Source organism: Hypanus sabinus, chromosome 5 (assembly GCF_030144855.1).
Source record: "Hypanus sabinus isolate sHypSab1 chromosome 5, sHypSab1.hap1, whole genome shotgun sequence".
NCBI lineage: Eukaryota > Metazoa > Chordata > Chondrichthyes > Myliobatiformes > Dasyatidae > Hypanus > Hypanus sabinus.
The window spans coordinates 135874161-135887963 of NC_082710.1; the positions used below are offsets into that span (position 1 = coordinate 135874161).

The following is a 13803-nucleotide window of genomic DNA, read 5'->3' on the forward strand; positions in this document are numbered from 1 at the left end:
AAAGCTTTCATAATCCTGTACATCTCTAATTAGCCATTTCCTGCTTTAAATAATCTAAATTAATGGGATTAAAAATCTGCATCTAGTTATTGGTTCATGTTTGCTTGCTTTTTATTTTGACTTATTCTAGTCTTTTATCAGCTCTGATTGAACATTACCACTTGTTTGTCATCAGCTTCTTTTGTGTTATTCAGGAAAAAATGATTAGCACACCAGGTTAAGGCATGACTGTGAAATGAATTATGCTTTTCTTTATTTCTCCAGGCACAGAAATGTTTAAAAATAAACCATAGCCTTCAAATACATCAAAAGGAGGCATGCCAAATCTAACAGATGTTGCTAACGGCTGTATTGGAAGTGGTGTTATATGTATTCAGATTTGCACGTACACTTGATCTCTTAAGAGGTGCTTTTATTTGAGGTATTGGGGAAAACAAGTTGTTTGCAGTCTATTGCTGAATCCACTGCTTTTATAACTTGCTTTTGTGGCTCAGACTGTGGCTCCTAGGGCATTAACTTATCAAATGATTTCCCACAATATTACGGTCCTGCTTTTTCTCACTATAAGATGCTTCTTTTAACCAAACTCCTTGACTAAACATTGGGATCACTAGTTACAAAATTCCAGATTTTGTGGCGTAAGGCCTGTCTCCCATTCTTGGCTAGAACAGAAGGTTTTAAGGAGCAACACACTAAGTGTTGGAGGAGCTCAGTGGGTCAGTTGGAGGCAAATGTACATTTGATGCTTCAGATCAAGACCCTTCATTTGGAGGTTTTAACCAGTACATCAAAAAAAGCAAGGAGGAGGCAAGAGGTTTAAAAGTTTAATTCCATGCAAGTCACTAGTGGTGACTAGTCAAAATCATAGAGTTGGTAATAGAGAACTTGTGCCTTTTCTTGTTTTCCCTAACTTCTGAAATAAAAGAATTGTCCAGGGCAAAAAAGAGGGCAGGACAAATTATTGCAAACACATATGCACCCATCAAACTGCTTTTTTCAAAATCTCCTGTCTGGAAAGTACTGTGGGGCTAGTAACACAAGAACTCCATGCCATCTTAAAAGTTTATTCACAGTTAATCTGATCAAATATTTTAGTTAACACCTCCCTCTATCTATAACCTTAACCATTGCACTGCACTGTAAATGCTTTAAACTAATTTTTATAATGCTACTTATATTATAAATGCATGCTGGTTGTTTTTATGTATTGGTGCATATTTTTTTTTCTTATTTGTGCTTCTAACATTGTATAATTCTGGGTTCTGTATAGTTGCTGAATGTTGCTCTTTTCTTTTTCATTTAGCACCTACATATCACAGCAACTTCCTAATATATATGAATGTATATAGTAAATAAAATCGATCCTTGACCATTGACCCTTGACCCTGTTAGTGTCATGCATGGTTCTATTTTAATATTTTTGAAACATTTCAGAGCTACTAAAATTGAAATGAACAATTAGAAAAATAAAAAAAGATTATAACAGTAAGAAAAGAAATTTGCCTGATTTTTAAATTTTTTAAAAAATTATTGCTGTAATAATTTTATTAAAGTTGAATCATCTTTTTTGTCTCCTTCCACATTGCTGTTAAATTAGTGTTAAAATGAATGGGCATGCATGCTGTATGGGTCTAACCTGATACAGCATGAAAGAGCAGTTTTCTTGATGACTTCAACAATTCAACAAGCTTTCAGTCCAAAAATATTGCACTCAACAGGTCATCTACATGTGGGAAGAGAGCAATAGTTAATATTTCAGATCCAGAAACAACAGTTTCCTCTCAGGTGTGCATGTGTGCACACACACATCTTTTGCTACTAGCAAACACAGGAACTTAAACGATGCACAAAAGGTTTTTCACCCTCTGCCTCATTGGCATGTTAAGTATATTTCATGATCACACACAAAATCAGATTTCTTTTTCTAGTTTCTGGTGCAGACAGCGTTGACAACGTGGAGTTTGCAATGATCTCTCTGCAGATTTTAGATCTGGCTTACTTGAGCTGTTTTTATTGAAGAAATTCTGCAGTGCGCACACATAGTTGTGACTGGGCAAAAAAAAATTGTACAGCACAAGATTTTTGTGCATTCTGGTCATTATAAGTTATAGGGAGCTTTGACAGGAACCTTCATTGGAACTGAGAGAGACACATGATCATCTGGGTAGCAGAGAAGGTGTGAAGTAAGTTTTGGTGGGGACAGAGCAGGTTGAAACAGTGGGCCTGCCGGTACTGACAATATTCTGGAGGAACTCAGCAGGTCAAGCAGCATTTATGGAGAGAACAGTCACTGAGACTGCTCATCAAAACTGGAAAGAAAAAGGTTGGGGAAGAAGGACGAGCATTAGTTAGAGAAGTCAATGTTTAGGTTGGAGACAGAATATGAGGTGCTGTTACTCTGATCTAGCCTCAGCCTGGCAGCAGAGAAAGACAAGCTGCATTGTGTTCATCTGTGGTCGCAGTTGCAAGAGATGCGTAGCTGCTGCAGGCTGTTCTTACGGAAACATGGCTCCAGGACAATATTCATGCATCATCAATCTTCAGGCTGGCACTCAGAGACTTGGGCTATATTATTACTTTTTCTAATTTTATTTGTAACTATTTTTTTCTATTATCATTATATGTGCTAAATGTGCTGTACGTTGTGAGTAATTGCTAGTACTGCATTTTCAATTTTGGCCCTAGAAGACCACTGTTTTATTTGGCTGTATTCCTGGGTATGATTGAATGAGAATTTAACTTAATCTTGGTCAGACATGTTGGTGCTGGCTTTCAATATTGATTTTTCAGACTTCTAGTTATCTCTCCCCTCTTTTCACCTTGGTTCCCTTTTGTTTTCCCTTATTCCCCTGGCCCTTTAGCTTTTCTCTTTCCCCTGCCATCCTCAACCATAGCATCCTCCTTCTGGATCCCCATCCCCTTCCCTTCATTCATTGGTCACCTGTCCTCTCCAAACAAATTACATCCTGTTCAGCCTCGTCTACCTACTACCTCCCAGATTCTCTCGTCGTTCCCACTGCCCCTACCCACCTATCTACCTTCCACCTAGTTTCACCTGTCTCCTGTCAGTTTGTGTTCCCCTTTATTCGCCTTTTATTCTGGCCTCCACCCCTTTATTCTGGCTTCTGCCCTGTTTCTTTCCTGCTCTGGGAAGGGCCTCACCTGAAATGTTGATTGTTTGTTTCCCTTCATAGGTGCAGCCTGGTCTATTGATCTCCCCCAGCACTTGCACTTTCACTTCTGTCTGGCTGTGCAGTTATGCTTGTGGATCTAGGTTAGAGAGTAGAACCTTGCGAACGCAGGGGACACCCGGAAGGAGAAACAGAGTTAATGCTTTGGGTCAGAACTCTTTATCTGAGTCCAGTCTTCAGGGAGGCCTTGACCATCTACTTTGCACTGTCAAATAGAGTAAAATAGGTGGTCAATGAGTGTTTGAGCATTGTGAGGTTGTGAAAAAAAAACACTAAATAAAGTTGTGGTAGCTAGAAAGTGGTTTTCTTGGAAAGACCATTATTTTTAAAGGTTCAAAAAAAAAAGGTTTGTTTTATTGTCAAAGTATGCATGTACAATACAACTCTGATATTTCTCTTCTCCATATAGCCATGAAATACAGAAAGACGATCTGGAAAAGACAAACAACAGAATTGTATAAAAAATTCAAAAAGAAAAGAAAATACAACTTATTAAGTAGTATTTTTTGCAATGGTTACATTACTTAATTTTAAGCTAAATGACTCTTAACTCTGATATGTCTGAAATTATAATGCATAAACCTGCATAGGGACCTTATCTGTTCAAGTCAATTCAAGTAGCAGATACTTAATGCAGCGTCTTAAATGTAAGGTGCATCCATCCATCTGTTAGGAGCATTTTGTGAATGCACAGATAGGAATTTATTAACATTTTCATCAAATCCATTGACAGCAGATTAAGCCTTTCTATTCTGAAATAAAGTGTTTAACAAGTTTATCAGCAGAAACATTTCTATAGACGTCTCTTTAATATTTAAGCATTGGTGTCCTGCAGATAAAGCAGCTTGCATTACACTACACTAGAGTGCTGAAATGAGATGGCTTGGAAACAATTGATATAATATAAGCATCAGATATCACCCCATTACCTTTTTACTGAATTAGAGGAAATATTTTGGGATACCTCAATGGGTTGGATAAAAACCGTTTCAAAGAGTGGATAAACATAATAGGTCAAATAGCCTCGTTCTTTGTTGAATATTTCTGTAGTTATTTAATTGAAGAGATACAGACTGAGAGTGGGAAGGGGGCAGGGAGAAGGGAAATCATGGTTGGGAAAAGGGGGAGGGAGAGGACAGAGCCAGAGAGACATTCTGTAAGGATCAATAAACAAATTGTTTTGAATCAAATAAATTTGCCCAGGGACTCAGAGCTGGGCGTGTCACCCCCACCACGACACTCCTTCTCTGCCACCGGAACCAAAACCCTCCCATGGCAGTCCACCCTTGCCATTCCCAATATCCTATGCTCCCACCAGGTTTACTCCCCATGTTGACAAATGCAGTACTGTGCAAAAGTCTTTGGCACCCTAGCTGTCTATATGTGCCTAAGATTTTTGCATGGTCCTGTAATCAATTAGGGTCATGCAGCATGGATCATGTTCTTCAGAACATCAAGTCTGCACTGACACCAGATGCCCATTAACACCAATCCCTCTATTCTGCATTCAATTCTCCCCACATTCCCATCAATTCCCTGCAAGTGTAACCACTCACTTGCACGTTATTGGTAGTTAACAGCAAACTAATCTACACTTCTTTGCCATGTGGGAAACCAATCTGATCAAATTCAAAGTAAATTTATTATCAATGACCCATATTCTACCTTGAAATTCATTTTCTTGCAGGCATTTACAGGGAAAAAATGAAATACAACAGAATTTTGTGAAAAAATCTATACATGACAATGACCAACAAGCAATCAATGTACAAAAGAAGACAAACTACGTAAATAAAAGTTATACTGAGAGCATGAGTTGTAAAGAGTCCTGGAAAGTAAATCTGTAGGCCATAGAATCAGTTCAGAATAGTGGTGAGTACAGCTAGGATCCTGGCAGAGCTCTGTGCCTGTCATTGTCTGCATTATTGGACTCAATGCAGAGTGCATTTGAGCTGGGATTTTCCATGGCCAGTGAATCTCTTCTCCTATCCCAGTCAGACCGAGTAAGGTTTCTGGTAACTCCCTGATTGCAGTGAGGGTTCACAGCCTGGGGGTTAGGAAGCAAAGGAGAAGTAATTTTAAAAGGCTAGGTGTTAGAGGGAAAACTATTTGAAGAGCAAAGGTAAAAGAATGGGGATGTGCATCTAACCTGATTGTTATATTTAGAGCTAGCATGAAACTGATAGGCTAAATGTTAACTTCCAGTGTGATTCTCAGCATTATGAATTAACTTTATTCTTTGTGTTATTTTTACTTTTATTTTAATTATTTTATACATTTTTGGCATTCAGAAACATTTAAGTTAACTCATGAAATCCTTGAGAGCTTTAACATGTGATGAAACTTTGTAGACTCCTTTGCCTTCAGTCAAAGAGGTGTGGGTTAGGGAAGTACATTTGAACCACAGGCTTGAGATTCGATTGCTACTGAAGCACCATTTCTGGATTTGGGGGAGCAAAGGGCCAGAGCATTCAAAATCAGTTCCACTTCAGCTAGGTGAGGGGTAGAGGTGAATGTAGGCAGCTATTCTAATTTGAGGCTATGACCAACACTTAAGATTTCTGCTGAATGCAATATAGCTTCAGGAGTGCCGGTTTGGGATCGAGAGGTCTAGAACATTAAAGCAAGGATGAACTGCTGAGGTTTTATAAGCACTGGTCAGGTCACATTTGGAATACTGTGAACATTCTGGGTGTGTATCTAAGGAATGATGCACTGGCCCTGCAATAGGCCCAGAGAAAGATCACAGAAAGAAGCTGGAATGAAAGGATTAATGTATGAGGATTGTTTGATGTCCCTGGCCCTGTACAATCTTCAACTTCCTCACAGACAGGACCCGGGCTGTAAAAATAGGGGACAAGCTCTCCTCTACAATCACTCTGAGCACCGGTGCCCCACAAGGATGTGTACTCAGCCCCCTGCTGTACTCACTGTACACCCATGAATGATTGTGTAGCCAAGTTTCCATTGAACTCAATATATAAGTTTGCTGATGACACCACAATTGAAGGCCGCATCTTGGGTAATGATGAGTCTGAGGACAGAGAGGAAATTAAAAACCTGGTGGCATGGTGCGAAGACAATAACCTATCCCTCAATGTCAGCAAAACGAAGGAATTGGTTGTTGACTTCAGAAGGAGTAGCGGACCGCACGACCCCATCTACATCAGTGGTGCGCAGGTGGAACAGGTCAAAAGCTTTAAGTTCCTCGGGGTGAATATCACAAATGACCTGACTTGGTCTAACCAAGCAGAGTCCACTGCCAAGAAGGCCCACCAGTGCCTTTACTTCCTGAGAAAGCTGAAGAAATTTGGCCTGTCCCCTAAAACCCTCACTAGTTTTTATAGGTGCACCGTAGAAAGCATTCTTCTAGGGTGCATCACAACCTGGTATGGAAGTTGTCCTGTCCATATGAAAGGAACTCAGAAGATCGTGAACCTAGCCCAGCACATCACACAAACCCATCTTCTATCCTTGGACTCACTTTACACCACACGCTGTCGGAGCAGTGCTTCCAGGATAATCAAGGATAAGTCCCACCCAGCCAACACACTTTTTGTCCCACTTCCCTCCGGGAGAAGGTTCAGGAGCATGAAGATACGTACGGCCAGATTTGGGAACAGCTTCTTTCCAACTGTGATAAGACTGCTGAACGGATCCTGACCCAGATCTGGACCATACCTTCCAAATATCTGGATCTGACTTGCACTACTGTACTTCCCCTCTTCTATTTTCTAATTATGATTTATAATTTAAACTTTTATTATATTTACTTTGATTTGTACTTCAGGGAGCATGAAGCACAGAAACAAATATCACTGTGATGATTGTACACTCTAGTATCAGTTGTTTGGTGACAATAAAGTATTTGTATTTTGTATTTTTGTACTTAGTGGGATTCAGGTGGATGCATGGGGGAATCACGTTGAAGCCTACTGGGCATTGAAAGGCCTGTATAGATGAACATGGAGAGGATGTTTCCATTTGTAGAGGAGTTGGGAATCTGAGTAAAGGGGTGAACTGAGGTGAAGAGTATTCCTTCAGTTAAAGGGTGGCTAATCTGTAGAATCCACTGCCAAAGAAGGTTGTGGAGGCCATCACTGGGTGCAGTTATGGTCGAGAATGATTGGTTATGTGGCTAAGGTTATGTGTGCTCAGAGAGGGCAGGAAAATAGAGTTGAAAATAAAGTCAGCCATGACTGAATAATGGACCATACTTAATAGGCTGTATTGTTAAATTCAGCTCGTATTTGTTACACTCTTGGTCTGTTTTGATAATGAATCAATCTGTTGGTGGGGGAGAAAGTTCTTCCTTTCAAATATTCTCTCTGGGTATCAGTTTGCTCCATTATCTCAACACTAGCAATTAATTTCAATTAAAACTTTTGAATAAACTACATAGTCCAAAGTGAAGGCAGAACAATAGTTTACAACATTATGAAACCAAGGATTTTCAACCTTACTCTGTGGCATCCATTACAAGCTATATTATATTTAAATAAACTTATTTGGTTTATGCTGATGTAGTTGCAATTTTACCCATTTTTCTGGTGTCAGTGGTTCGGGATGGATGTGGTAGCAATAAAGAAATTTACTTGCATGTTGCCTGGGATGGAGAGCTGTCATTATAAGGTGAATTTTGATAAGCAGTGTTTATTTTTGTTGGAATCTAAGAGACTAAGTAGTGACCTGTATGGGGTCCAATTGAGTATAAAGGGACTACCGGAACCAGGCCTCCAGTTAGTTTGAAAGGAGAGCAAGAAAGAGACTATGGAGAGTTTAAAATGGGTGTTGGAAACATAACATTGCTAACACCCCTTGCCCGTCTCTCTTTAAAACATCTACAGCCCCTTTCCTATAAACACACTTGAATTCTGGTGTCTATGTTCCTTTTAAACTCATTGAGTCATACAGAAGACGGGAATGGATTCCTGGTGAAATGAACATAGTCTCTCAATCAAGGATTAACAGATTATCGAGGTTTTACAGTAATGAGTCAAGGTAAGAATCGAAGCGACATTTTTAATCTCCCTTGGTCCAGAGTTATTTGCCTGCTATCACCATTAGGACAATTACCACTGTCTGTCATATTTTAGTATAATACAGGACTCTCTGAATGTTTTCACTTACAGATCTATTCAGAAGGATAAAGGTTAAGTACTGAATTTCCCTGCAGCAATAATGAAGTCATGGAATAAAATGTCCCAACTCCTGAAGTTGAATCCATTCATTCTTGATTATCATTTGTCCTCTAAATATTGAAACTTACATCTTTTGTTTCTTTTTTTTTCCAGATGGAAGGATGTATCTGAAGTCATCCGTAATGTATTAAAACAACTGCACCATGTGACTCAAAAATTCAACCAGGAACATGAGAAAAATTGTATAAAAATGATGAATTCCTCTACTAACATGTGGGTTAACAGCGCTTTTGAGACAGCTTTTACCCAGTTTGCATAACTGTGTTAATTTGCCATCCATGAAATGTTTAATGTATTACGATAATAGTCCTCTCCAACAACTGACTTCAACATCAGCGCTCTCTGAAGTAGACAATTCTGATGAGTATAAAGCACCAAGACTCAAATGGTGGCTGTCATCAGGGGGTCACTGCTGGGACTATACGTGTCCTTTTTGTGGACTAAACTCTGACCAGTGCTGACAATTGTAATGTTAAGCACATCACGCAAAAAAAAAATCACCAGTAGTGAAAAAGAAGCGAACAAACTCTTTTTAAAAAAATGTTATTCCTCTCCACTTCTCTTTGTTAGAGTTGATGTATTCAAACCAGCAAGAAAGCTTCTGAAACTCCTCTTTCCTGGATGCAAATGATCTATACTTATAGGGCTGCCAGGTTAGTACAAGTAACATGATGTTGCAAGGGACAATAATTCTTTAACTGGGAGATTAAAAGAGTGGGATGAAGAGAGGAAAGGTTGGGTTGAGTATTTAGAAAAAATGTAACCCATGGGAAATAAACCTGGCATTGACTTTCCTCTGCTAAATTTCAAAATAAACACACAAAAATTAAAAGTGAATGTAAGTTTTAAAAGTCACAAAAGATATATATTTGTGCGTTCCACACACAAACACATATTGTGAATACTGTTTGCTTCTTGCCAAGCTTCTGGTCGTGTGTATATAATATGACACAGGGAGGTAATGTGTATGCAGTAGATTACTAGACAAAAAAAAACACAGTACTTTTGAGATTTAAATGCTGATATGTTTTGTCACATTGTTTGTTCCAGACACTGCAATTTTTGGTTATATAGCTCATTAACAAAGCATGCAGGCATGTAAATATTTGTCCTCAAGTCACAGTATTACTGAACGAGATCCTTGGCGTCTGTTTTGCGCCTTTTCAAGGTCAGTACGGCAGGTGGGAAACCCTGCCTGTCTGGCATTCAATGAGGGAGCTTCTTGTCTCTGCTCTCTGACATAGGACTGATGAAATTAATTAAGATTTGTGGCGTTGCAGCGTGATGGATTAAAAAAAAGCAACAGAAATGTTCCTCTCTTTGTTTCGTTCTATAATTATTATTTTCGTGTCACCTTGAGGCGTTGCTCTTCAAAAAAAATAGGAACTTTGCAACACTTGATGTAATGGTTGAAACAAAAAAACCTAGATGAGTGGTGAGTTAAAGTCTGTATTCTCCCTGTGTAATAGGGAAGGATGGTTTTGTGTAATTATCAATGTCTTTGATAAACTGTGTGATCACATTTGTGCAAATAATTGAAAGTAAACTCCAACACAGTACTAATTTGCTAGCCTAGCCTTTTCTCTTCATTTTGCCATTGTTTTACTGCTATGTTAACCATTAAAAGACCATCCTTGCAGAGAAAACAATAATCCACATTGGCATTGTTGACTATTGTAGACAGAGTATGTCAACAATAGAAAGTAAGAAGCTAAGAAATAGAAGCAGGAGTAGTCATTTGGTCCCTTGTGCTTGCTCTATCTTTACCTCCACCCAACTTCCTTGCAATAAACACATATCCCTTATTCCCTTCATAAAAATCTATTGTTTGAATATATTAAGCCTTCCTATTCCTCTAAGGTAGAGAATTTTAAGATTCACTCTCTTGGATAAAAAGACTCTTTCACATCTCATTCCAAAATGGCTGATCCCAAATTCCGTGATTGTAATCATTGGTTCTGGAGAATCCAAACATGGGAAGAATCCTTATTGCATCAGCCATCTTAAACTCTAAATGATTTTTATGCTTCAGTTACATCACCACATATTCTTCCAGGCTCAACTGTATATAGTCCAAGACATTTTAATCTGACCTCATAAGACAACTCCCCCATCAGCATACTCCACCCTGGGAATCAATCAATCAATCAGTCAGGTGAACCTTCATTACACATTGTTCTATGCTAGCATATCCTTCCTGAGACCAGAACTCTACCCAATATTCCCAATACATTCTCACCAGGGTCAGAAATACTTACAGTAACGTATCTTTTTATCGTCAGGCCCTCTCACTGTAAAGATTGTCAGATTGTTACCTTCCTTATTGCTTACTTTACCTGAATGTTAACCTTCAGTGACTTGTGTATTAAGATATAGGGGTTCTACTGAACACCAACCTTTCAGCTTCTCACCTTCTACAAAATCCTCTGCCTTTATTTATATATAAGCAATATTTCTGCTACAATTTGACATGTTTCTTATTTAGTTCCCATCTGCCAAGCCTTCACCTATTTGCATAACCTATCTATTTCCCCCTGAGGCATCTTTCTATCCTCTTCAAAACCTGCCAGTGCCACCCCATATATTTTGTCATGGCTAATAACTTCTCATGGTTTTTTTGGCAAACCTTGACCCACCAGATTGGATATGATTCTCTTGATGCTTTCTGTGACACAACAGAACAAACATTTTATTTCTCAATGCATTCAGCTTATGAAATCAGGTCGTATTCTTTTTGTTTTATCAAAAATTACAAAAGAGAAATTCACCAAAAGGTTGGTGAATTCGCCATTAAGCACCAGAGTAGAAAATAAAATGATCAATGCTGTTTTAAGTCTGACTGAATCTTCCAGCTTGTTTGTCATGTACCAAAATGATTTTCAGTTTTATAAATTGATTAAGGAGCAGTTTTGTGTTAGCCTAACCCAGGAATCTAGAAACAAGATGTCTTTCTAGCACACCTTAAGAACAGGAAATTTAGTAGTTTAAGATTAATGTATTATGACAAACATCTTAAGGAATGTTAACTTAGAAATATCACAAAGCAAGGCCCTAAGCTTGTGACATCTTTGAAGATTTTGCTTGGTCAGTAAAGGAATATCATCTTTTCCATTGCTGCATGCTCTCCCACTCTACTACTTCCAAGCATCGTATAGCAAAACTAGTAAAGCGGGAAGAAAAAAGGGAGCTGCTTGTTTCTCTGGCCATGATGGTCTTGAAAAGGTTAACAGCTGAGATGATGCACGTTCTGGCGAAGAAAGCATCTTAATTGTCCATTCTTTAAGGACAAATATCATCTTTAAAAAATATTTATCTAGTATTTGTTGTTCCTCTGCACCTTGCATAGAGTCTTTAATTTAATATAGATCACCCTGGGATGATTGGAAGACAGGAAGTTTCCCTGTCCCATCTAAAGGTAGTTCAAGAGCGATGAATTGTGTCTCTGCAAGTTATTAGTTACTGTCAAGACGATAAAATAAACTGCATTCTGCCAATATAAATATGGCAATCTCTTCATCCAGTGATATGAGCAGCTGATAGCTTGGTGGTCAATATCCTTGTGTCTTTTGATGACTTGTTTGAGATACCAAATTTATTGAAAGTAGAAGCATAAAGGGTACAAGGAAGCTTACAGAAACCCAATACGAGAGTGGATTTCAAAAGAGAAACACTCTAGAATAGAAATGCCGGTTCTCTTTTTTAAAGTCATAGAAAGGATGTGTTGTAGGTTTTTTTTAAACCAAAATCAAATTACCCTAGTTCTGTTGTTCATTAAACTCTGTCCATTGCCTCTCAGTACAATACATTTTCACTTTTTTGTTTATATACTTTTTACCTTGAACACGTACGTTTCAGTATCCTGTATTATAACCACATTTGCGCTCTATGCAAGCCCTTGGAACAGAACACACTCATCTTCAACTAGGACATACAAAAATTGTCTATTTTTATCTATATATTTAAAGTTTTCTAAAAAAAAATGGTTATTACGAATTTTGTTGTACAAAATCTGTACAAAAAGATCTGTTTTTACATCATAATGCAAGAAATCGAGATTTTTCTATGGTAGCTTAGTTATTTGAGCTTGGTTTAAATGTGAGAACCACGTTTACTGTATTGTATTTAATTTTCTTTCTTTTCAACAATCTGCTAATAAAAAAATGTCTGAATTCTCCATTTGACGTCTACAAAATTATTGTTTTCACTTATCAAGCTTCAGATGGTCGTCCTCCCTCACTTCAAGGTGTGCATTACACTTCACAAACACTTGCAAGGATATGATCAAGAATATGGAACTAATTGGGAAACATCATTCAAAGAGTTGCATTTAGTTCTGATCACCCCATAAAGGGAAGAAGGCTTTGGAGAGTGTATAGAAGAAGTTTACCAGGATGCTTCCTGGATTGGAAGGCATGTGCTATGAGGAGGAGCTGGACAAATCTGGGTTGTTTTCCATTGCTATACTGTTCTATGTTCTGTGTTTTAGTTTGACAACAATATTATGGGCTAAGTAACTCTTTTTATTAGATAAATAGTTATGCAGCACAGGAAAGTTAGTCTATTAATTTTTGTGTTGTTATATTACACCAGGGCTGGCTAGTGGTGTATTGGCATCAGCACTGGACTTCAAGGCAGATGGTTCTGAGCTCAAATCCAGCCAGGTCCCAACCTGGGTACCAGCAGTATCTTTTTGGAAGTAAGGCCTGGCAATTTACCTCTGTAGCTTGCCATGAAAACACTATGGACTCTATGGTCCATGAGGTCATGAAGAGTTGGACTCGACTAAATGACTGAACAACAACAACAATATATTTCACCCATTGGTTGGAGCTTTCTCTTACATATGCATTCACTTATGTGCTCGATTCTTTTATTCCAATGACTTCCACTATGCCACTATCTCAATTTTCAAAATTTTATCCTTGTTTTCAAGTATCTCTTGAGCTGCTGTCTCCTTCAATATTGTAAACTTCTCCAGTCCTATAACCTTCTGAGACTACTATGTTTTGCCACAACTGACCTCTTACACATCCTGTATTTCAGTTACTCCACATTCAAACCAAAGTGCAAACTTCCTTAATCAGAAGCACGTGCTGAAAGCACTTTCAATTAGTTTTTTTTAATGTAGTAATTCTTTGAAGGAACTTTGCTGTTCTAGCGATTGTAGAATTTGTTGAGATTTATTGACTTTTCAGGACCACGATTTTTCTTTTGAATGGTTGAGTTTCAGGAGGTTGTGTTGAGAACAGTTCATGGGAATAGGTCATAAGTTATTGTCCACTGTTGGATATAATTTTATGATATATTTCATCCTGTGTACAAACAAAGACAAACCTGCAATAAACCAGACACACATTTAGAACTCCCTTGGTTTCTCTGTATTACTCCACACACTTTGCATAGATTTTTAG

At 38.2% G+C, this 13803-nt stretch overlaps 1 protein-coding gene and 1 long non-coding RNA gene across 3 annotated transcripts in view; one reads left to right on the forward strand and one right to left on the reverse strand.

Annotated features, from left to right (window-relative positions):
• Positions 1 to 12568, forward strand: part of dachc (dachshund c) — a 540735-nt gene extending 528167 nt beyond the window's left edge. For both annotated transcript variants that reach the window (XM_059970454.1, XM_059970456.1), the window contains one exon: positions 8486 to 12568. In XM_059970454.1, the coding sequence (XP_059826437.1) occupies positions 8486 to 8523 (38 nt within the window). In that variant the 3' untranslated portion in view covers positions 8524 to 12568. The remainder of the gene's footprint in view (positions 1 to 8485) is intronic.
• The window catches only part of LOC132394385 (uncharacterized), a 54030-nt gene that overhangs the window by 3196 nt on the left and 37031 nt on the right, over positions 1 to 13803 (reverse strand). Inside the window, exon 3 of the long non-coding RNA XR_009512299.1 lies at positions 1637 to 1723. This is a non-coding gene — a long non-coding RNA (uncharacterized LOC132394385). The remainder of the gene's footprint in view (positions 1 to 1636; positions 1724 to 13803) is intronic.